Source organism: Amia ocellicauda, chromosome 18 (genome assembly GCF_036373705.1).
Source record: "Amia ocellicauda isolate fAmiCal2 chromosome 18, fAmiCal2.hap1, whole genome shotgun sequence".
In the NCBI taxonomy this organism is placed as follows: domain Eukaryota; kingdom Metazoa; phylum Chordata; class Actinopteri; order Amiiformes; family Amiidae; genus Amia; species Amia ocellicauda.
This window is the reverse complement of record NC_089867.1, coordinates 20,516,316-20,541,778: the sequence shown is the minus strand read 5'-3', so window position 1 is coordinate 20,541,778 and position 25,463 is coordinate 20,516,316. Positions and strand designations below refer to the sequence as shown.

At 42.2% G+C, this 25,463-nt stretch overlaps 1 protein-coding gene across 2 annotated transcripts in view; it reads right to left on the bottom strand.

The window, feature by feature from the left end:
- Positions 1-284: 284 nt before the first annotated feature.
- skia (v-ski avian sarcoma viral oncogene homolog a) overlaps positions 285-25,463 on the bottom strand; it is an 82,989-nt gene continuing 57,810 nt past the window's right edge. For both annotated transcript variants that reach the window (XM_066691257.1, XM_066691258.1), the window contains 6 exons: positions 6,476-6,595; positions 6,015-6,130; positions 4,551-4,828; positions 4,090-4,397; positions 2,812-3,042; positions 285-615 (listed from right to left, as the gene is read on the bottom strand). In XM_066691257.1, the coding sequence (XP_066547354.1) occupies positions 436-615; positions 2,812-3,042; positions 4,090-4,397; positions 4,551-4,828; positions 6,015-6,130; positions 6,476-6,595 (1,233 nt within the window). In that variant the 3' untranslated portion in view covers positions 285-435. The remainder of the gene's footprint in view (positions 616-2,811; positions 3,043-4,089; positions 4,398-4,550; positions 4,829-6,014; positions 6,131-6,475; positions 6,596-25,463) is intronic.

Genomic DNA, 25,463 nt, shown 5'->3' with positions numbered 1-25,463 from the left:
CTTCAGCTCGTCACTCATGTTGTACAGCCACACGTCTTACAATGTGCTCCGCAATGGTTGTCTGGATATTATTTAAAGTTTGTATTTTGTATTATTCATTCATAGAAAAGTCTGTATCCAAAATTTGTCTTTTTGTATTTGTTTCAGTGAAAATAGTTAGGCACAAAAAACATCTTGTGCTATATATAACTTTTCATGTAATGTTTTTTTTTCTTCGCATTTTAATTAGAGGCGCATTTTCAGTGCTTATATTAGTAACGCATTTCCTCCTTGTACTGAACAAGTAAATGTTTCTATTTAACTTTTTTTTTTTTCTTTTGAGTGCATCCCCATGGATGCACGCAGGCACATATACCTTTCTGTATAGATGTATATGCTTATGAATATAATATAAATCTGATTTTCTGTTTCTTGTCCTGCGTTTTAGTTTTTTTTTTAGTTTTCAGAGTCCTTGGTTGCCATGTTGTTGCTGCCGGCTTTGGGCCACAGTTGTTCTTGCAGCTCCTTGACCACTTTCTCCAAATGCTCCCTGGCTTCTCGCTCATGAAGTAAATCGGCGCGCAGTTGCTCTCTGTCAGCCTCTGCATGCTGCAACTTCAGCTGCAGGTCTTCAATCTGCAAAGTGGACAAGACACGTTTAAAATGACGCAATGCATCCCATCATGCCCCGTTTAAGATCTGACCCCATGCCATGTAAAACAGCTTACCTACTTCCTGTCCACCACCCACATTCACATACACACACAGTCGCTTTAGCTTTTGCACTTCCTGTCAAGCTATTCTAGATGTATAGACTATGCATGTTGTACCACTTGGATCCACAGATGCATAAATCATTGGTGTCTGTGGTGTTACAATCAATCAATCAATAAACGAAAAATCCTACAATCCCTAAGAAATTCCTGTGAGCTCCAAAAAAGTTGAGTAACTCCATTAAATTCCCAACCAGCGTAAGGCGAGCATAAGACTCAGAGGATTAAAAAAAAAATGCATTTCCTATTTCTTATCAAACTACAGTTTTCAAACAGGGGATTCCCATAACAAAGTGAAACACGTGTTTAATGTTGTAACACGATGCTCTTCTCAGTACTGAACAAGAACAATGCATTTTTGATCTGCGCTGTTACCTTTGGACCCTGACAACGAGTTTAGCAGCCCGTTTTCATGACAGGAAGGGTCCTTGGTGTGTGTGTGTGTGTGTGGAGAAAGAACAATCACGCGTGTGTTAAATGTTCCGTGCTTGGACACGTGGCGATATTAGCAAGACAGCATGTTACAGGTATGTGTGTTTTGTTAGCTCCCCTCCAGCCCCTTCCACAATCCACTGCTCACTTTGCTGAGTCAGTCTCCTGCTGGGAATTGAAATGGCTTCTCATTGAAAGTGCTCCAGTGTAAAGGGCTCTCCAGCAGCCAGCGCGTGAACAGACAGGAGAGTGCTTGGTTTTGGTGACAAGCAGTGTGCAGATTAATATGAAGGGGCGCTGCAGGTGTGATGTGTCTGAGCTCCAGTGCGCGCAAAAGTGTGTGTGTGTGTGCCAGCCCCTTGACAGCGGGGTGACAGTAAGAAGGTGGAGCTGTGAACACAGTTGCGAAGACAGCAAAAGGTCAAAGACTGACAAGGCACGGTGTAGTAAATACTGCAAAATTAAACTATTATCGTTGTGAAATGAGTGTGTGTTCACAGCCCTGCCATGTCAGAAATGACTTAACTTTTGATTGCATGATGTACTTATATGGTATTTTCTAGTTTGAAAGCTTTAATCCATAGAGTTCTAACACACACACAATGTGTATTTATATATACACATACACTTTGATATAGTTTAGTGTATGTGATTTCTAATATAAATACAAATATTTAAATAGAGATTTCATATATCTTAAAAGCTATTTCTAAGAATCGGACAATATATTACATTACATGACATAGTAGTATAGAGTGACACCTTTTTTTTTTTAAGTGTTCTTTTTTTAATACCATATTAGAAGTTTGAAATGAGCAGTGTCTAAATAAGGAAAGCCAATAGTTTTTCTTTAAAGTCTTTTCTGCAGCTTAAGCTATCTCTGTGAGTCTGTCTCTGTCTGTCACCTGTCTGGCAGATCAAGACAGGGACACACCCTGAATGTGGTTCCCACTTGACTCTTGTTTTGTCTGCTCTGTTCTTATCAGTCAGTCTTCCCATGATGCATACAAGGAAGTCAGTTTGACTTCCTGTTTCCTCTTAGGTTGCTCTTATCTCTCATCAGTGTTCTTAGGGCGACACCCATTTCTTACGGGGCGAAAACAGCAACTTATCAGGCTGTTCAGGAACCTTGAAATGTGTTAGTTTCTAAAAGCTCTAGAGAAGATTGTATACTCTAAAATAAACAGACAAATTAAACAGACTGGCGTTCACAGCACTCCCCACACCTATTCATGACACCGTGGACACTGTCAGTCAATACGGCAATGCTTTAAAATCCAGACTGCAAGCTAGCTTTTTGTAGCTGTTCTTCAGATGAGTCTTCACACAGCATTTATATTTCTGTTTTGACCCAGAAAAATCTCAGGTGGAAACTGTCTATTTAGCAAAAAATTGCGCTTTTACTCTTTTGAGCACAGCCTAGTTTTCAGGGCTGTACTCGGAAACTTGCTGTTATCAGATACTGTATCAATTTAAACCGCTTATAAAGGTAGTGTGGAGCAGCAATAAGCTGACTAACTTCATGAGACCTGTATTTTCCGTTACGAGAGCCTTTCTAATGAACTCCCAACTGCACCAATAGTGTAGATAGCTTGTGTGCGTGTGTGTTCTCGCACGCAGTTCTCACCTGTGCTGAGTATTTGGCCCTCAGTCTGCCGGCCTCGCAGCCCTTGTCACACACTCGCAGCTGCCTGGCCTGCTCCAGCTCTCTCTTCAGCCGTATCCTCGACTCGTTCGCCTCCTTCATTTTCTTCTCATTCTCCGCGCGCAGCCGCTCGATCTCTTTCCTCAGGTTGCGTTTGGCTTCGGTCGCTTCTCTCAGCTTCTCCTTCTTGGCCACCCGCAGAAACTCTAGCTCCTGTTGTGTGTGTGTGTGTAGGGGGAATAGCGGAGAAAAAAAGAACTTAGCATCACCAAACGCAACTGCATATAAATCTGAATATGAATTGTAGTTGTTTCACATGTTGGTATAAACTGACTGACATCAGTGTTCTTATTTGAAATGCTGTTTTTTCACTACATTCATACATATTTATAAAGCACCTTTAAAGCACAGTAAAGTAATCAGGTACTATAAGATGATGCTTCAACTGGTACTCTTATTTCAATGATTTATGGGGATCCTCATTAACAGGAAAAATGCACTGTAACTGCTGCTTGCTTAAATGTGTATTTACAGTTGTTATTATTATTATTATATAAGAACAGGTCAGCTGTAGAGAGTGTTGGTTTTAGCAATTGAAAGAGTTAAAGCAATGTTTTTGACACGAAGGCCAGAAGTTGGGCTTCCTTCCCTCTTGAAACCAACCAACGAACAGCTTGTTTCTTTGCGGTAACACCCTTGGCCTGCTGATGGGAAATCCTTTCACAGGACAAACGCTTCTGTCAACTACCACGGTTTCGCGCTGCTCCGTCTTCAACTAAACAATAATGCACTTGGATCTTTTTCTGGCAGGACCATCGCCTTGTGGGATGAACACTATTAGTAAGCTGCTCCTCACGCTACTCTTGTTAGCTCACAATGAGGCTTTTCCAGTACTGCTGCCTATGACTGACTGTAACCTTTAACTGAGCTGTGGTCCTGTTCAGACCTCGTGCTTTTCTCACAGCATTGCACTGTACTGTTCAACAATTTCCATGGCAGATTGTCCATACATGTATCTATGTGTGTTTTAGAAGTTTGTTACTTCAGTGAGCTTGGTTGAAATGGTTTTGCAGGAAAATAAATCTTCAACTGTAGCTGAAACGTGCTAGTTTTCATACCTACAACTTGTCTGCTTTGTCTACTGTCCTTATAACCTTGTGTGTACACTGCAAGCAGCAGAAAATGTATGACAAAAAGGCCATTACTGCCTTGGCTATTTGTGGTTTGTGAGATTTGTTCATCGACAGAAGGCAGTCTGACCTGCTGGAGGCTGCGCTTGGCCTGCAACGCGGAGCCCAGTTTTTCCTCTTGCTTCACCCTCATCTTGACGATCTCGTGCAAGAACTTCTCCTTGGCCTCCTTGGAATCCAGGCCACTGTCCAAGGCTTGCCTCAGAGACTCCAGCTCTGATTCCAGCCCCGAGCAGTGGGCCTCGCTGAGCGGGGCCGGGCCCTCGAAGGCCGCTGACACTGTGGAGGCGGTCACCTGGGTCCCCGGGGAACTCAGGTCCTTGGCCGAACTCGAAGAGGTGAAGGAAGGGGACGACAGGGACGACAGAGAGGACGTGACTGCCAGAGGAAAGAGAGAGAGAAAGGAACCCAGGTTAGGGTAAACATGGTGTAGGATATGTGCTTTCAGAGAAATAAAATGAAATAAATAAATGAACAGATTAATCAATGGTGAGGGTTTGGACTGAGGGTGGCATGAGGGCGACTACTTACATTCCTCCCGACTCTCCACCTCGATCTCTCCCTCGGAGTCCTTGTCTTCCTGGGTTGCTGTGCTTGCCGGGACGGGGGGACAGAGAGTTTCTGGTGCTGGGTGCGCCTCGCCTGTCAGCCTTCTTTTCCTTGGCCTGCTGCTTCCACTATCATCACTGCCATTGGCATGGGAGGCACTGGGTACGGACGGGGAATGCTGCCCCACTTTCTGATGAGGCAATGGCGTCAGGGCCACATTGGGTGCCACTGAGGTTTCTATACTTTTGCAGTTGTAAAAGCTGCATGAGGAAGGGAGAGACATGAAATGCATTAATTCTCAGAAAAGCCCAAGCAAAAGAAAGAGAAAGTCCTTTTCTATTTATAATTTCTGGGATTTTCTTTAACCACAATGCACAACAAAGAAAAAACACTCCAAAATGCAATGACTAGCACATTGTTACTTTGATGCCAAATAACAAAAAAGTATGTACAGAACACAGTGTTTCAAACAATCTAATTTCTCAACATTTTCAAAATAGTTCCTAGATATAAAATACATAAAAACAACAAAATGTACACCAGTACAAATTATAAAATAAAATAACAAAGATTTCAAAATCCTGCTATCTCATTACAAAAATAAATTGTTCCCTGTTTGCATCTATTTTTTGGCAAACCAACCAGAAGCCTAAAATAGAGTTCTGTGTTGTTTTTCTGAGCAACACATTTTCCATGTATCTGCTCTGTAACCTTCCCAGAGACTGGGTGTTGGTGTCTCCAGTAAACAAATTGTTGGCTTGATGATTGCACCTCTTTTACTTGATTGATTTGGAGGGAATTGCTGTGTCTGCCAATTAAATTATTTTTTCTAAACCTTAAACTGTCTGATAGTGGCTAACAAGGAAAGAAACAAAAACATTTTTGGAAGAGTGGCACCGTGTAGGAAGTGAAGAGTATTCAAAGTGTGCCTCGGGTCTACCATATTGGATTTGGTCTTTGGTAGACCTAGACGCGTGTGTAGGCTTCTTTATACAAAATCATGAAAGTCGACTTCTGGCTGAAGCTGACAGAGGTCACTTTTACGCCTTTGTGTGCTGCAGCTATAGACATGAGTATCTGCTGGCTCACAACCCTGTGCTGCCCACACTGCACTCCACAGAGCTGAACTGAAATGCGAGGGTGTGGACAGCAAACTGAATGCTGGAAAACCAAAAAATAAAACCAAACAAGAGGCAGGATGACTTCTTATTGATTGTACGGATGAACGTTAAGTCTAAGGTGTAAAGATATGTGGAGAAAGAAAGGTATTGTGTGATGTCCATAAGTAATCATTAGCTTCAAATATATTTAAATAAAATAAGCCTGAGGCCCACTGACAAGAGGTCTTTAAACCACCACTACAAACCAGAGAATTATACATATCTTTGACCATTGTGAACAACAGCAGTTTCCAGGATTTGATTAAGTGACTATATCTTCGCTCACCTTTCTCGGAGAACAGCGGGCAGATGCGTGGAGGTCTCCTTCTCACTGGATGAAATGGTGGGGGACCAGGGGCGGAAGGCTGAAGGTCGCTGCCTGGGATGAATGCAGTTTAGACCCTGAAGGGGGGGAGAGACAGCAGGAAGTTGTTGAGTCATCTTGGTGCTAATGTTTACCAAAACTCAATTTATTTGCTCTAATTAGTTTATTTAAAAAAGTATATATATATCATTAATAGAACCATTAATACACCTTGGAGTGAAATAATGTATGACGAACAACAGTATGAGAGCTTCTTGAATTTGGTCCAACTGGTGTGGGGCCACAACAACAACACTGCGGCATTTTGTGCTGCCTCAGACTGTTTCAAACTACTCTTGCTGGTGATTGGCCATTTTGGTGTTGTGACACTGTGATGAGAAGAGACAAAACGCAAATGGCGGCCTCTCTGTAACTTCCTGTACCTTATTTGCAGAAGAGGAGAGGGATCGTAGCCAATCAGGTTGCTTCTCTTTGTCAGCTGCTGGTGACTGAGGGACAGAATCTTCATGTTTGGACTTCTTGGCTGGAATCGGATCTGAGGACTGAAAGAAACAAATATGCTATTGAAAACAAACTGTTGGCAAGCAGTTAATAATCTTGTGTAATTTATGTGCCGATTAAAAAGCCCTACAGAAACTATCAATTGGAAGTTGACGCACACACACAAAAAAGAAGACACTTTGACGTGGCTGGGTGGCCTACACTATGCTTGCTTTGCATATCTGTATGTGAAGACAAGGCCCGGCTAATCAATGTAACAAAGTCTCACTGCTCAGCTTCCTGGCAGGGCTGCCAGTCTCGAAATGTCACTGAATTAAATATGAATCCATAACTGTCTGACGCCCCTTTCCCATTATCTATGTAAAATAGCTGTGTATAAATAGGAAGCAAATCAAAGATAACTGCTGAGACAGGTATATGAAAGGCATCCGATTACTAAATTTGTCAGCGTTAACCGAATTTACCAGTGTTGTGGTGGAGAGGGGAAGGGGATGGGGATGGGGGAGGGGGCGGTGGGATTTAAATGGGGCACAGACTTCCTCTACTGTTCATGTGCAGAGATATGGAGCACAGCCAACCACCGCCCCCCTTATTTACAGTCCCAACACGGAGCTCAGAGGCTTCGACTTTTCCCTCACCTACTCCAGGACTGACACTTCCAGTTAATAGGTCAGGCCCTGACACAAACCATTCATTTCGCTGACAAATTTAAGTACAGTCTTTCAACATGACAGACGAGCCCAGTCCCAAGCACTAAAGCTTTGCCAATAACAGGAAACACATCAGTCTGCGTCGCGAGGAGCCCTGCATAGCTGTAAGAGGCACATGGCTTGGGGATTGAGGGTCCTTGTCTTGGGAGCACTGGTGTGTCTTTATCAAGTCAAATCTCAGCCAAGAGGCTTCTTGACAGGCTCAGGTACATGCCTGAAATGGCTTCTGAAACAAGGCCAATATTCAAAAACAAAGACGCAAGCAAATGCCAGACGCAGATTAAAACAAAGGGGCATGTTGTGGGTGACGCGCAAGCTTTTGCTTTTCGTGCCGCGGCCAGCGTTGCTACTGCGGCAACATTTGGGACGCTCTGCTGTCTGCTGTGAAAACAAAGCCTTGTGCCTTACAGTGCGTCGACACATTTGGATGACTGTGCTGAGAACTGGGGAGTACGGCACGATGCATTTCAACAGCTCCACAAAAGAGACTGGAAAACAACGGATGCCTAAGACCTGGCTGCTCTGACGGGTTTATTCTGTCTGCGGTTCGATGCTGGAAGGAGCTTTAAATAAAACAAGGGGGGATTTGTTGCGTGTATTGCTGCTGGTGTACGGATGACTTCAGTATCTGCAGCTGCGTCTGTCAACAGGCACGGCACACAAATTCAGCCTCCTTTTTTTCTTTTCATTATTTATATTTTGGCCCTGAACATGTAAGGACAGCTCAACTTTTGTTCATCCAGTTTTTATTGCCTTTTTGGCAATAAACCAAAAACACAATGCATCTTGTGACACACAGTTGAGAGGAACTTATGTTATTTTATTATTTGTGTCCCTGAGAATTAAATTAAACATTTTAAAAAGAAGAGAATCAACATTGAAACCAGGCTGAACATGACTGATGCAAATAAGAGCACAGGGCATGCAATATTTACTGAAAGTTATTATAGGAGCGCTTTCAGCCAAGCTAAATCGATAACCTTGTTTAGGGAAATGACTGGACTGCGAAGAGATTGATCCTTCCAATTGCAAAGTTATCCTAATTAAAAGAAGTCCTTCTCTTGCAGACTGTTGAATGTTAGGGATATAAATATATATGTTCACTGAAATTAATACATAAAGCCGTGCTCAGACCAACTTACTGTGGCACCCGGATTTGGGTCACGAAGCTGAGCTCTGAAAAACGTGCACTGAATGGTGACTGTAGGACAAAACACACTGAGACACCACCCCCCCGTCTGCTATTTTAGTGGAGGGATCCCCTCTGGAATTCCAAATACTTGAACAGGAATGTGAGTGAATCTGAGCGGCAACTGTTCCCGTTTTAATAGTCCTTTTCTCATGCCCCACAGCAGATCAACAGCCTGCCAGCAACCGTGACTGTAGCTGGTGTCATCTCGACAGATGCTGCTGACTGGATTTCGGTCCACTTTGGGAGACCAGACTGGGTATTATACAGTTAACTAAATCCCCCATCTATCGCACGGCACTGGTGACTGAAGCAGGAAGGTATTTGGCAAGTTCTTGCTGACATCCCCGGTCTGTCCACTCTGGGGGCAGCAGGGGGAGATGCGGGGGGGCAGTCTATGCACATGGAATCAAGCAGAAGAACTGCAACAGGTGGTAACATGCACTGAGGGAAAGCCAGCTCTCTCTCTCTCTCCAGCACGCTCTCTCTAAACCCATCACCTCGTCTGCAAGCAATGCATTTTGTTCACGCACAGAGCGGGGACGACCATTTTGGGACCTAAATCACATGCTACTATAATAGGACTGGTGCTCCGCAGAGCGAAGTGTAAAAACAAACAGTGCCAGCCTAGGGAAGAGATTACGTCTACAGTTTCACATTGGCAACATTTAAAGAGGTAATGCTTTTTACCTAACCAACAGAAACAGAATACATATTTTTATGCAGAGTCACAGAGCGATTGGATTTGTTGGTGTGAGTGACAGTAGACAACATGCTTGGTGCAGGGCACGAGGTTATAGATTTCAATCTGGCAAATCCTGTTGTAATCTTGGATCGAGGGGCCATGGGTTAAAATGTCGCAGCTGCAGCCGAATGATCAACTTAAGGGGTGCCCACGTCAGGGTCTTCCTATAATTTCCATGACAGACGCTGCATGCAAATTAATCTATAAGCAGCAGGGTCTGAAACTAATGCTATTGTTACACATTCCGGATGGTCGCCGTGTCATAAACCCATTTGCAGTCCTTCCCGCCCGCCCGCCCGCCCGTTTGCTCCCGGTGATTGAGAGAGAAGACAGGTGCAAATCGCTTAAGAGCTCCTTGAAACTTAACCTAATTCCTGCAACCTGTCTCTCGGAGCAACCGAGTTAAGCTGGCGCAATGGAACTGGAAAGACCAGAAGGCGAGGATCTCTTTCAATGAGAGCCCACGGAACAAGGTGCTCAGACGATTACAAGGCCATGGCTCATTGGCTGAATTAGTACCGCATGCATGCCTCAATATGCGACTTATACTGACAAGCAGTGCGCCAAAGAGACCTCACCCTGGAAGAGGGCCAGGCAGACTCTGCGGGGCCACTGGGCCTGGCGCAAACTGCAAGAATTAGCGTTTCATGATAGAAGTTAAGTAATGGAAGCAGATCTGTGGAGGACAATTAAGGTGAATCACTCTACAGATCTTACAATCCCAGGGTGCTGTGCAGTAATCACTGACTCAGGGTTTTTCACTTTGTTGTCTGGGAGAAATTAAGGACAGAGAGGAACCTCAACTCAGACTGTAACAGGGCCCCCATGCAGCCCCAAGAATGAGGAAATGAACATTGCAGAATCATTAGGGTGTAGGAACAGAAGAAAAAACATATGTATCTAACTTACAGTGTTATAATGATAAGTCAGGGTCTATACAGTGTCAGACAAACTTGAGATAAGGTTTTGTCTTTGGCTTAGGTGTGTGGGAGGCATGCCTAGACTTGTAAAGAACACTATTTAACTCCCTAACATGGACCATTTTGAATGGTAGGCCAGACACCCAAATACAAAAACCATATATGGACAGTAATATTTCAATATATGACTGGCAAAGTATTCAAAGTAACCAGAAAGGCAAATTATCTGAGTCGGTTCAATAGTGCATAAAAGGTGTGTGGTGTTTGGGGTTGCTGTTGGTGGGGCGTGTTGTTCAGTTGCACACAAACAAGTCACATTCTGATTTGGACTGGATACTCAGTGTGAAACCATAAACATAGTTAATGTGCACTTCCCACTTTCATCAAAATCCGCTGAGCAATGCAACCACAACATGCTGTATTACAAGGGGTGAAAGGTCTTTGATGGCCATTCAGTCAGGTGATTCACCCAACTGGCTCTGTGTCAATCAAGTTAATGCTTCAATAAGAAAGATGGCAATTATCCAACCCTGAAAAGATGGAGGGAAGAAAAACAAAACACGCATAGAAGTGGTGAAATAAAGCACAAAAACGACCAACACAGAAAAAGGACAAATATGAAAACAGAGTCTACACTATTATCTACCTAGAAAAAGTGGGGAGGGGTTGTTTAAACTCTCTTTTTACAAGTACTGCAGCAATAACAGTGATAAGAGAGGGCTGGTGCAGCTTGTAAGGGAGGCCCTCCATGTAGTTGTGAATGTTGTTGAGTGGAAAAATTCCTTGCCAGCGAAGTTATTATTGTAGGTCTGAAGAGAACTGACAGGCACGGGGCAGGTGCACTGACCCAAAAACCCCACTGGCTGCCTTGTTTTTCATCTGCAGTTGGCAGACAATTGCCACTTAAAGGCCCAGTGTGGCTCCTCTGACACTGTCCCCTCCTCCCTTCCCTCATGCTACCTCTCCCTCCCTCTCTCTGTCTTGCTTGTTCTGCTGCTCTCCCTATGGCTCACGTCACCCTTGGGTCGATTTCTATTGTCTTTAGAGCTTAAGGCTGAACTCCCACTTAAGATGGTACCGTGGCAGACACAATTTCCTGTGACTTTGATTACAGGATTTCCTGTTCTAAACAAATGGAATGCCACTGAAAAGAAAAAAAGAAAAACATAAACAAGCTAAGGTTAATTCACAGCAAAAATACATCTCACCATTGATTGCTTTTTAAAGAACTGCAGATGATTTGGTGGAAACAAACAAACTCGAAACCTCAAACCAGAACTAGTATGGCTGAGGATTGAACTGCACTGAGAGCTGAATCTCCCTCGAGGTTCCTAAAAATCGCCAAGTCTGTTTGGAATACTTCACGGAGGCTTGTCGGCCCTTGTTGTTTAACAAGAAGGAAGCGCGGAGTGCAAAAAAATAAGCAGGGTTTGGGTAGGCATTTAGGTTTGACTCTAGTGGTTAACAAGTTATCTTCTCCACCCTGCTTGTGACCTGCAGCTGGCCTTCCAGAGTGCTGCGGCTGGGCCAGTTTGCCGGAAGGGAGGGTCTTCCTGTAACAAAGCTCGGCGCAGCAGCTCAAGGGTGGAAGCGATGGCAGTCAGGTTTCTTACTGAGCACTAACCACAAAAACCTAGAACCCTCAGTCTCCTGCCGCTTCTCAGAAATTTATAGACAGACTGCAGGTGCGAGACGCCACATTCACGAAAAAGCTCTTAGAATAGAACAGACATGTATTTATTTATTTGTTTATGTATGTATGTATGTATGCATTTCTTTATTAATATATGTATGCGTGCATTGTACGTATGCATGTATTTGTCGTTTTGCAATGCCTACTCCGGGTTATTGTTCTGCAAAATTCAATTACTGCGTCACAGACTTTACATTTCAATGTCACTTCATGCCTGGTTTTAAAAACTGTGTTTCAGCCATTTCATTTATGGAATGTGCCATTCTAGTTTTCTAGTTATGTAGTAAGGTTTTTTTTTTTAACTTTCCTTATAAAACTTGTTGCTTTGGTGGAGAGACCTTGAAAATGTCACCACAAAGTTAAATACAATGGACCTTTTTTAAAGCAATCAGTTCTGCACTAGGCATTTAAGGCTCAGACTTCAGAGATCCATGTGGATTTGAACAATATGCAAGATCTAGGCTGCTGAAAATCACCCAGGGCCTGAAGTTTTGTTTGTGCTCTGAGGGAATATGGAGCAGCAAGGGTCACTGTGTTTCGACAGCCATGTAAACAGCATAAACCAGAGATAAAAATACAGCAGCATTCGGTCGGTATGGCAACCGAGATTACTAATAAATTGGGGGAGTTTTCGTAATGAGAGCTCTATGCTTGTGGGAGAGATGCATTAAAAGGCTGGAGGCTTGACAGGGTAGTTAGTCACAACGTAGTACTTAGGTGACTTTTAGATTAATTTAGAGAGTAGAATACAAAATAATTGTGTCTTTATATAGTAGAGGAATAACAAAAGTTAATAATAAACTTAATAACAAAGTTCTGAATTAATGTTTTCTATAAATGTATGTTTTTTAAATGTACTTTCATAAAAATGTTTGGAATTTTACATTACATGTACATTACATTAACATTTTATAATTAAAGAGGTACATTTTTTTGTAGGATTCTACTTCTTTTTAATAGGTCAGCTGGAGTTTTATAGCCATCTTTACACAGTAACCCAGTGAGTGTTTGCACACCTAGCATTCAAATATTTAAAATGTGTAAAATAAATAAAACAATTACAAAAAAAAAAATCTTTGCAGTGGATTGAATGTACATGCCAGTGTACTTGCAGCTTTAGTAAAAGAAAGGATAACATCTGCTAACATTGTGGGTTTGCCATTTCTTTATCATAAGATCCAAGTGCTTACTGAAAAACCATGGAATACACATTGCCTGGCGTGTCTGTGTCAAGCTGTCTGAAACAGCACAAGCTCATCTTCTTTTCTGCCGTTTGAACGGCTAACCTCGATGACTAGTCTGCAGACAGCAGAAACTCAGTTGCTGCGACAACAATGTTCATTAGTACACAGCGTCTGAATCTCATCCTGGTAGACAAAACAGAAATTTCAAAGAGTCTGAGGCGGTGAGGAGGCTGACATCGCTCTGAAGATCAGCACAGCACGACAGATGTTCAGTTTTGCAGGTAGAGTGCTACCTTATGGAGAATTAATCAAGACAGTAGACTAAAGCTGCTATTAAATACATCTGCGCACACACACTGAGTAAACTCCCATTTAGATGCCCCCTATGGTGTTTTGCCTCTAAATTTGCCTAATTGTTAAATGCAAATTGTCTGGCTCCCGAGCCAAACTCTTTCAAATCAAGCAAATGCATCTTTCCCGAGAAGCTTGAAAACAAGCACTTGCAACCATTTGCATTGTCACTTTTCTGCAATAGGCTCACTTTGGTTTTCCACCATCCTCTACATACACACAGTTTCATATGTGTGCTATTTTTCCTTGGTATTCTACTTTTCAAGAAGAATAATCTCTGCTTGCATTTGTATATGTCAGTATGAAGTCTATTCTGTACCTGTCCTCCCTCTTAGACCGAAGGCACTGGATTCTGAGAACCGCAGTAGGCTGAAAGATGAGTCTCTTATTACTGACACCACATTTGGTTTCCCAAAAAGGGCCGTCTAGTGTTGTTCCTACCCTGAGGTTTTTAGTTCCAGGAAGAGTCCAAGCGCTAGACATAACAGTCTTTGACTGGAGACACTCCCAGACACCACAACAAGGGCCCAGCCAGCTAAATCAGGCTATGATCTCAGCCGAGAGGAACAGTGACGTGGTCCTCACTCAGAGCCACATCAAAGGCAGTGTGGGGTCCACAGCTGGGCTCTGGAGTTCTGGGATAGCGCAGCACGACGTGAGGCAGACGAGTCGTGCCACACTGCCAGGGGCCGACATGAACAAACACCTCCACCCCCAGCACACACACACACAAACAAACCACACACACTCACATACAGAAAGGAACCTTTTTAACCTAACCTGAGAAACACTTATTCAGAATAAACGACACAACAAATGCATAGAGTTCATCTACAGTGTTCAGATTTACTTTCTGAATGTAAAACTGAGGGCTGTTAACTTTTAACGTTTGAGGTGCTGACAGTTTAAAAACAACCTCCATGTTTCACCATGACGAACTGAAGGGCTTTAAAAGAGAGATGTTCTTTGATACACAACAATGCTACAGCTCCATCAGTGCTAATGAAAACTTCTCATTTCAGTCCTCTTCATTTGGGGTGAAAACATTCACAAAGGTATTCCATTTTTTAAGCTTCTTGTTTATAACCCAGAAAGAAAAAAAGTAGCGGTTTCCAAAGACATTGGGTCTAAAGGCCAGTCCTTCGTAATTAAAGATGTGACACGCTCATGTTTCTTTTGAAACAGAAGAGGACCCGGAGTCTTGAAACTTAAGCTCCTTACACAGAATGGGGTAACAAGAGTGTGGTGTGCAGGGGAGGCAAATTGTTGACCTTCCACTATAAGAGATGACAATTCTCACTGCGGAGTAGTAGCCAAGAGGAGCCATCCTTTTCACTGTGCTGTCAGTTCTATTAGTCTCCTCCCCTTCTTCTTTACAGGCTGACACACACACACACACACACACACACACACACACAACTGGCCAACAGCCATTGCTTGAGACTAGTCTAAACCAGGTCTGAGGGATGGAGCTAAGGGAAATGGCCCCATTTCCTCTGTATGAGTTTGCTTTGGCAACTGCTTCTGTGGGAACACTGCAAAACCCAGTGCTTGTACTTCAGGAGGGAGGAGGGGAGAAGAGACAGAAGAAACACAGTGAGAGAGAGAGAGAGAGAGAGAGAGGGAGAGAGGGGGAGAAAGAGGGAAAAAGAGATCTACCTGAAGTTTGAGTACTGCTCATCCTTTCCAATCGAAAGAAAAAACACACACGCATGCGCGCACACACATGCACACACACACACGCACACGCACACACACACACACACACACACACACACACACACACACACACACACACACACACACACACAGTAGGACAGGAAACTCCTTTTAGTACTTTCAGTCCTTTAACCAAAGTATAAACAGTATCTGGGATGGTTTTCAGCTTTAATGAGAATGAAAACATAGCTCTTAAATTAAGGGTTTTCTTTCCCACTATTGAAATTTAAGTGACAGCCTTATTTTCACTCATTCTTGACCTCATGTTTATTGCAATCAATAGTTTTTAACAGGGAGAAATCCACAGTTCTGTGGTTATTTGCCTGTGTACCTTCCTACTATATGAAAGCAGGGAGAGGCTGAGATTAGAATTCAGCAGATTGAGAAATTAATCACATTTGGGAAGCACCACGTGGCACCATAGGTGGAGTGGCCGTGGTACGTTCGGATTCAGAATTAGCGATTTGCAAATCGTGTCTTAATTTTCAACCATCGCTCAACTTGAGATGTGTAGCCTGACCGCAAGAAGAAGTTCAGACAGAAAAATGTAAAAATACAGCTGTGAGACCAGGGAGCTGAAACTGAGAGATGGGGAAGTTACCGACCACAACAGAAAATGAGTGTGTGAGGCAAAAGGATGGAATATGTTCTCAGACCAAAAATGTCACAGGGCGATTGTGTCTTTTAGCAGATAAAATGGAGCATCTGCAAAAATATTCCCTGTATACAAGACAATGTTTAGTGTTAAGACATTTGACTACTTTTAAAGGCAACAGAATGCCTTTTGCTGGCATATAGTGGCATGGAGTATTTTTATCTTTAACTTGCGTGTTATGTCACATGGTTCCTGAATATGTACTTACTGACAATATCTGTACGATTGTTCGTCACAGAGTTCTCAGTGCTGGGAGATTTGCTTTAAAAGATGTTTCACGCACACAAATAAAAAGTCCCAACTAAAAGCAGTTGAATTTCAATTAAAATGTTTTAAAAGCCACCCTAATGCTTGTTCTTGCACTAATGGACGAAACATTGATCTGTTTGTGTCTGCCTACTGTAGGCAGTTCTACCAGGCCTGGAAACGGTGAGAAGAAAACGTATTATACTGCTAAAGAAACCATATAAAATATATCATATGAAAGACAGGAAAAAAGAGGTGTCTATCTACATTGGTATTTATCTCTAGTATATACCTTATGATACTATTTGATATTGTGTCATCCCAAGCTGCAAATAAGCGATTTTGAAACTTTTATTGCAGATTAGCTCAGAACATTTTTGAGAACTTACAATGAAACACAATCAGTGATTATTTTTAACTTTTATCTGCAGATTGCAAGTTTGCCCCCTTTCCGCCCTAATTTAAAGAAAGTTATAACTTGAGAATAGACTATAAACAAGTGAAAGCACCAGAAAAAGGCAGAATGATAACAATAAACCATAGTATTTAAAAAGAAAATCAGAAGTGATTGTATTTTTTGGAAGGTCCATGTTTCCAATGGTCATGAAAGCCGAAAGCCCCAGGAGCTCTGATTTTACAGGCAAGAGCACTTTTCTTTGGCGTCAAAGGGGCCCTTTTCTTTTCCTTTTTTTTAAAGACTCTTCGTAAAAATATTTAAAGAGGCAGTGGCGAAAAATGCCTGTTTTTATACAGCCCTATAAACCCTTCTGATCTCTGAATAAGGAAGGCTGGGAATGCTTCTGAAGCAGTGAAACGGGCTCATCACTTGGAAGAAAAAAAACTATGTTGGAATCTGGAAAAATAGAGAGCAGCACAGAGATATCACAGCTGTATTAGGTTTTATTTAGATGCGTTGCAATGCATTTAATGAACATGTTAAGTGTGTCATGAAAAGGCAATTCTAATTGCGACGAGGTATTTTATATGCAGTCAAAAAGGACAGCCACACAGGTTGTATAAGGGTTAACTTCTCTGACTGAATAAAAATCAATAAATATGCATGCAGGCTGTGTCTAGCCGGCTGTGTTTGCAAGGAAGCGCAGACATGCAATGCCTTTTTTTTTCCCCCGAAGTGTTACTTACGGGGCACTGGAACACCAGCAGGCAGGATTGGGCGCCTCAGCAGGGCACTGTGCACATGTGCGGGCATGTGACACTGATACAGACCCAGCACACAGCGCAAAAAAAAAAAAAATGGAACTAAACCATCAGGTTAAGTCGGGGAGACGAGCCTTATCCCATCACAACAAATCACGTCAATGAATTAAAAGCAGGCGTCCAACGGTAGCTGTTCTGCTCTTAAAGACCCAGCAACTGGGTTCGGTTTAAAATGCATCCCGATATCTTCTGCTGGATAAAGCAGGTGGCTTCTTACTTTCAGAAATGACCCCCAGCCTGCCTATGCATTACTCTAGTGAACGTGTGAGCCAGATTGGGACAATCAAAGGCAAAGATATACACTCAAAACAAAACAATATATATTGCAAATGAGTATGGATGGAAAACATATACTTAAAACCTATGTTATGACCGGTACTATATTACATACACATACAAATCCTGTGGTTATAAATCATGGATCACCCTGCACTAAACAGTAAAGTGGAGCAACAGACTTTCCCTGCTGCTGCCCAGACATAGGCTTCACTGACAGGCAGAGCCTCCACTTAAGGATTAACCTTGACTTTGAAAATCCACACCAATCCCAGCGTCTTTAAGGAACCGTTATTACTTTTAAAACCTCCCTTGAGCTTGGCCTCGCAGGATGAAGACGGACAACCAATTAGAGTCTTAGCATTTCAAAAGTCTCATTCTCTGACTTCCTGATAAAACCTCACGTGCCTTATGCAGCAGACGATTTCCCCAAATACAGAGAAAAGGAAAGGCAGAAAAGAAAGACAGAAACACCCACCTGCTCTCCAAAACACAAGAAGCTCGATCCCTGTTTTACACCATCGGCCTTGAACTAATGAGGAGTGAAAGGCAACATGCATGGCAAAGATATTGCCAGATGATAAAGAATGGAGAAAAAATACCTGCATCTATTTTTATATTATTTTAAGGAATAGTATTTGTCTCTGATTCTGATAAGGAAAATTAATTCTGATCTTTATACTAACCGCAACCTTTCAGTTGAATTCTTTTGTTCTGTAAGTGGTCTGATTGAGCACCAAATAATGCAATACATTTTCATTTGATTAGGTAGCAGGGTGATCACCACTTGACCAAAAAAATAAAGGAAAATGCAAATTTGAAACCATAAATGTAGGTTTTGTATGGCTGTATAAACACAAAAGACTTAGAACTCACCTATAACCAAGATTCAGAGAAGGGAGGCGGCACATGCAAGGAGAGAAAAGAAGAGGCTAATTAGTGACTAATGAATGATTTTCATCATCTTCAAGCAGACACTAAAGCATGGCTATCTTTTTGTAGTAAGGGCACCCAGTTCAGTATTAGCCCAGTGCATTGTGGATGTGCATACTTCACAAGACTAAGAAGCACAGCGCTAAATTGCTATGTGCTACATGCAGGGCGATTATACAGAGCTGTATTGACTGGATGAGATAAAAACGAAGCAAAATAACTAGATCTGACGAAGTAGAGAGCGATTACTGCAGGCTTGCATGGTGGAGCTCACATGCAGTGCTAACAACTTGACAACACCATCTCAAATTCACCACAATCAAAATAGAGTGACTCAGCCGGCACCCTGCATCGGAACCCTATGGATTTGGAGTTTTTATTTATTGCGTTTTCCTGGATTGTGTTTGCTTATTCAGCCTGAAAAAACACAGCTTTTCCATACTTTCCTCAGTGGGTCAAAACACTGTACTGAAACAGAACTTGAAAAACAAAAAAACCCATGGCATGATCTGAGAATAGCCATAGTAATACACAAAATATATGGACTTAATACTCCAGAAAATTGACATAAAATACAAGTACAATTTATTTTATATTTTGTCGCTTTGTCACAACCCCATACCTCCCTAGGATATGACTGGAAAAGAGCAGCCAGAAAAGACAGGGGACTCTGGATATAAAGTGACAGCTAAGAGGCTGCAGGGGAATACAGCAAGTGAGCAATGACCCACTATGGCTACACAGATATAGGGCTGTTTCTTTACAGTTTTGTTTGAAACTCTATGTTTAATGTATGTAATAAGATTTCAAGAACATCAAAGTTTCCGTCATCAGTGAGACGAAAATATGTAACTCATCCAAAAAGGGTTGTACCTGACCCAGTTTATTATTATTATTATTATTATTATTATTATTATTATTATTATTAATTTCTTAGCAGACGCCCTTGTCCAGGCATCCAGTTTAAAAAATATCCCGCTAAATATCTGAAATCATTCGAAAGGCAGATACTTTTTTCAGCACTAAACACTTCTGAAAACCACATGTGTGGATGGTTACATGGTTTGCAGGCTTATGGAAAAAATAAAAATAAAAGGAAGACTAAAAAAATGATAATTATAGGGACTAGTCATCAATCACTACAGTTTTGTCAATGTACTTGATATAGTCACAGACAGCGAAAGGGGAAAAAAAAGTTCAGTAATTGCTGGAATGCAGTAAATCTGCTTTTTCTTGTGGGATTATCTATTTCTTTTATGAAACTCTTTCAAGACACTTATTTTTGGCATGTAAACCAGAACATTCAACACATTATTTTTCAGATGTTGACAGAGGGCAGGAATGTACTCCAAGCTTTTCATTGGTTGTTTTTTTGTTTGTTTTTTGTCTTGGATTGAAGTTATTGATACTGATCTAAACCAGGTGCTGAAACACATCAAGAATACCCAGATACTGGTATCTATCTATAAATATATACAACAAAGATTCAGAAAAGGAAACCTTCTGTTCTGTGTACATACAACTGCATTAAACTAGGAATACGTGAAAAGGAACCCCAAAAAACTACTGTAGGTATCACAAAATGTTCAGTTTTCCCTGAGAGTATAATATAATTGCTGTTTTACCCTCGGAAATGATAAGATTATGCATGATCTTGCCGTACCCTTACCCTTAAGGGGTTAAGAAAACTGCATAGCAACAGGACAGCGCGCCGCGTCTTCTTCAGCCTTTCTTTCCTCCTATTAAAACCTTGACTTTAATCCAGATCTGTGCGCACACAAGGGAAGTGCTACCCAGTCGTAGAGTCTCCCTGGCTGGCAGAGATTACCCTGGCGAGAGTTATTTCAGAGCTCTAGGGGAAGGGGCGGCGTGGTGTGGCCTGGCAGCGGTGTAAGGTGCTTCTCCTCCCCTTCCTCACCACGGTGGTATTTGGGAAAACCTGGCCCTGCTCCCCTATCCTGATGCGAATACGGCAAATGACCTAGGCTATATAATTAGCTCAATAGCCACCAGAGCTGAATTTCTCAGACTCTCGAGAGCAGATTGAAATAGAGGTCTATTCTTGGCCCAGCAGAAAATAGACTTCCCTGGCACGGAGCGTCTGTCTGCAGAACGGGCAAAATCAGATTAACAGTAGCGCACGTTTCTGGCTGATCTAGTGCGAAGAAGAGGAAGAAGAAGAAGTACCATGAAACCAGACTACGCACACTGTTTCTGAATCTCTGTCCTGAGGGTAAGGTTGGTAGGGTGGGGGGGAGAGACATCTTACACAAACTGCTACAACGCTTGCACGCATCTTCCGTTTTGCATTAAGAGTTCGACCTGCTTTGCTGCTAGCTGAAAAATTTTACACACACACACACATGCACACACACGCACACATGCACATGCAAGGTCACAGGAATGTGGTATAATAGAAACTATTTGAACGTTGAGTCCTGCCATAGCAGCAGCACATAGCTGTAATAGTGGTATTTATTCAGTGTCATATTCCACTGCAATAAATAATCGCTCAATCTTCACCCTCACCCTGAAAAATTCGAACATGGTTAAATGTAAACGAAACTCCTAAAAGGTTACACGTGTGAAGAGCATCTTCAAATTTCAACTCGTGTCGGGCCTTTCCACATTTTTTCTGCCTATGACTCGAAGAATCACGCACCAGATTTACAGCATCAAGGATTTTGTCTCTATCAGATTCTGCTCCGTTTCATTCCCAAGTTCACTTTGCCAACATCAGGACACCAATAAACTGGCCTAGTTGTGGGTCGCTTAAGCGCCTATGAGAATGAAACTCCGAAAGGGTCTGAGGCGTAACGATGACTGACCTGGCCCTGCAGACATTAAGTTCTGTGGCCTCTTCAATTGAAAAACGGAAAATCCGAGTTGATTTTAAAAAAAACATCCCAACATTTCTGCATGCCTGTGGTGGTTGGGAATTCAGGTGTGGGCAGACACATAAGTCCTTAGGAGGTCATCTCCCAACTTGCATTTGAGCTGCGGAGTGGGAGTAGACAGATTAAAAATATCTAGAGTTTAACGTGCCAAAAATCCAGTCGCCTGCCTACATTTCTTGCTTCTACATGGCGGGACATCAGAGGTCGCCTACTTCACTGCATGGCAAAGAAAAACAATGGCACAAATGTGGGTTGACTTCTGGGCAACTCAAAGTCAGATCTGTACTGTAACATTACAGGCACGTGTTAGAGTAATATAATGTCAAATAATCCTCTGAGAGCTACAGGACAGTAACGTATCTATAGTCCTTCATAACTCCTAGTTATTAGAGAGCTTCCATGTAAGCACTCAACAAAAGAACCTCCTACCAACCTGAATAGACTGAGGTTGATGAAAATATCTCAAGGCGTCAAGGCTACTAAGGGGCTGGTTTACTGTTTCCATGGAAAAGGCTAAGTGGACTTATTCTGTTTATGGACCTTACAAGACTACATTACAAACATCTTAAAATGAATGAATAACTAAATAAATAAATAATAACAACAGGAAGCATATAACATTTTAAAGCCTATTTATCACATAATAGTTGGCTTGGCCTCTATTATAATAACAAGAAAAAAGGCCAAGGGTTTTAGGGATGTCATAAACCACCAGACTGTGGGCTCTGCGGTTTGTAGTAATGAGAAACTCCTTATTTTTTTATTATTCTCCTAATAATTAACAATACAAACCATATGCGGCCATTTGTATCGTACAAACATTTTCAAACCCCAGGGCGAAGAATTTGTTTTTGCCTCACTCAAAGTCTAGCACCGACAGGGGAGGACGCGCAAGACTTTGAAGTGGAAGGCGAGTGATTGCAAAAATGCAGATACTAAACAGGCAGGGGAAGTGGACAGCTACAAAATATGCCGATACCTGCAAATCAAGAAGAGCAACATACGGATTTCACCCGCACGAGTATAGAGTAAACGACAGTCAGACTTGAAAGAACTTACATGTTACAAGATGAAAATATTAAAACCACAAAAAAAACAGAGACGGGAATGAAATTCACTGCGTCTTCGACGTACGAACCCGGCGATTCGTCACACACATTGAGTATTAGCTCAGATTACCCACCATTAACCTGAGCTCATTACATCCTATTATAGCTCCTTGATTTTAGGTGTCGGGTATTAAAGTGTAGGTTATCCTATGGAAGTTGGACTGTAAAAGGAACTTAAGGTTTTCAAGGGATAGTGGCCACGTTCACTAAGAAATCAGAAGAGCACAGATTTGTGTTGTTGTTGTTGGGATTTATTTTCCTGTTAAAGGCAAAGCAACCTCTTTGGTGCCTCAGATCCTAGGCAAATAGACCACTGGAGCTTTTCCCTTCACTGCAGACACAATAGGAGACCTTTTCGGTGTCACAGGTTTATTGAAATATATTTATTTGATTTCCCTCTGTAAGGTACAATGTCAAACGGATGTTCATACAGACCAGCTCCTTGAGACGTGCTCTCTGTAAGCTGTAAGCTCTGGAAAGAATTAGCTTACTTCCAGCACGCCTGTAGTTAAAATCCCCACACAGCACCTTTCCGCTTCTGTTAACATTTAGCACACAACCCCGTCAATACCCCAGCATTGCTAACCTTATACAGTGGTGTATGTGCCAGACAGTCAGTCAGGGTGTAGGGGAAAGAGACACAAATAAAGGCATGAAATTAAATTTTAATTATCAGTTGAAGAAGGTAATATTCAACATTTTTTTGTAATCCATTCAGACAGTCAAATGGTATGGAAATGAGTAAACATTAGGATAGGTGGGGAGGCGCAACTTCAGCTTTGCATAATATGATTCTGCACAGGGGTAAGGTTAAATGTATAATGGGAAAACGTGGGGAGGACCATGGGATCTCATTTGCAAGCCACTAGAAAGCGAGAGCACAAGTCTTGCCACAGACAAACAAAATTAAATGCAAAGTTATGTGATCGTATCATACAGGAAATTGGGAAATCACCTGCTAAAAAGTGGAAGTGGCTAACAGGTACTATAATCCTAGACATAGCCAGTGCTAATAACTGTTATTGTTTAGACTGAGCAGGCTGTAGCTCTACTTATGTGACTGTAGCGGTTAAATAGCTTACAGTGCAAAAGTGCCAATGACTTTTAGTAGCATATGTTTTCACAGAATTCGGTTGTTGTCCTTGTCAGTTGAGTGGGGAAGCTGTCAGCGATTCTATGTGGAATACGTACATAAAAAGGAAGCAAGAGACAGCCTCTCCATGCTACTCTAATGGGGAATAGGACATTGCAAGGACGCTTCTGAGAAAATTGATGAAGACAGGAACTGAAACATTCGGTACCAGGCGTGCCTGCAAAAAAAACAGTATTGTTCTGTGACAGCACCTCTGTGCCACTTTAACGCGCATCCCCACTCCTGCCTTCCATAGTCCATGCACCATGTGTTTGTTCAGCAAAATTACTTCGCCGTCTATTAAAAATGCGCTTTTATGCCGCATGAATATAGATATACAGATAAAGGCAGCATTCCATGGTGGATTCGGGACTCCAATTCACAGCTGTTTGCTGCTCAGTCCCACCAATACAGAAAACAATATGAAATCAAATCAAAATGATGGTGGGAATTGTTTTTTCCCCTTTGCATTTTCATTTGGATTGTATTTTATTGTATTTTATCGGAATCACTCTAGGGTTTTCCCATGCTTTACCTTGCATTGTCACTCCATCCCCTCCCCTCTGCCTGCCCCCTACTTTACAGCCCACTGCTGGCTGGTATAGTGCAGTAAATTATGATAAAAGCTGTGCGCGGTGCAGGCGCTTTGCAGCAGTTCTCTTGGCATGCTAAGTTTGTGCTCACTGATAACTGCTGCCGGCATCTGTCTCCTGAACTGCTGGAGCTGTGGGACTGAGAAGGCAGTGTCTGGTCCCTGTGGCAATTTTTTTTTCTTTTTTTTTTTCTTATCTAAGTACTGTACAATTTACCCTACCCTGCAGACAAGCAGTCAGCCAGCAACCCCACAGCGTCCTCTTTAGATGTCTAAACTGTGTCAGCTCCAGTAAGGGGGGAATCAAGCCCACTACTACCTCCCACTCCTGATTCACACTATTAACTACTGCACAAGCAAGACAGTAATCGTGTTTGTGTGTGTGTGTGTGTGTGTGTGTGTGTGTGTGTGTGTGTGTGGTGGGGGGGGGGGGTTGTGTGTGTGTATGTGTGTGTATGTGTGGATCAATGAACACTGCTGCTCAACTTGGGTGTGAGCATTATTGTTAATCAATCACAAGCCAATTCATTTCCATTGATATGATTAGCCTAATGTCACGGAGTAATAAAGTGATAATCAAGCCGCACAAAAGGAACAAGGTTATCATGCCTGTACTGGGAACACTACAGCACTTTCAGTTAAGCCACTTGGGGTGGGGGGCATTTGAAATTATTCAGGGGCTCAAGGGAATCTGGACAAATGATAGGTAAGATACGAGTACTAGCTAGACCCGATCACACTGCAGTCTAAGTAGGTTTTCTCGCAACGGATTAGTATCACAGTCGTTCTGGAAATCCTCCCTCTACTCTGTTGAATAAATTCAACTCAGTCGTCTAGGTTTACCTTGCAGTGTCACGTGGCTTTAAAAGTGATGCCTATGGAATCCAGGGTGGACGCCAAAGAGGTTTTTGGAATTAAGTTGCATGTATGCAAGCAGGCAAACAATAATAAATGCAGGAGAAAACAAAACACACAGCGCAAAAGAAACACACACACACACAAACAAACGGTAGTCTGTTTAGCCCTCGGGAATTCATGTGCTGGACGCTGGAACGTTAATCTGTGGGATTTGCAGTGCAATGAGAAGGCAGATGGGACAGAAAGACGATTAAAATATCGCTGGATAACCTCTTGCCAACCCAAACAGTAGGGATTTTAAATAAGGAGGGTTAAGATGGTTATATCACATGTTTCTGGGCAGTGTGGAATGACGGGATAGTAAGAAAAAAGTAAATATATCTTTATAAAGTTTCTTGCTTAACCAAAAACTTTATTTTCTTTCCCCCCTTCTCCTGGATCCACCCAATGTTCACAACAAGGCTGGAAATTATAGACTGGGC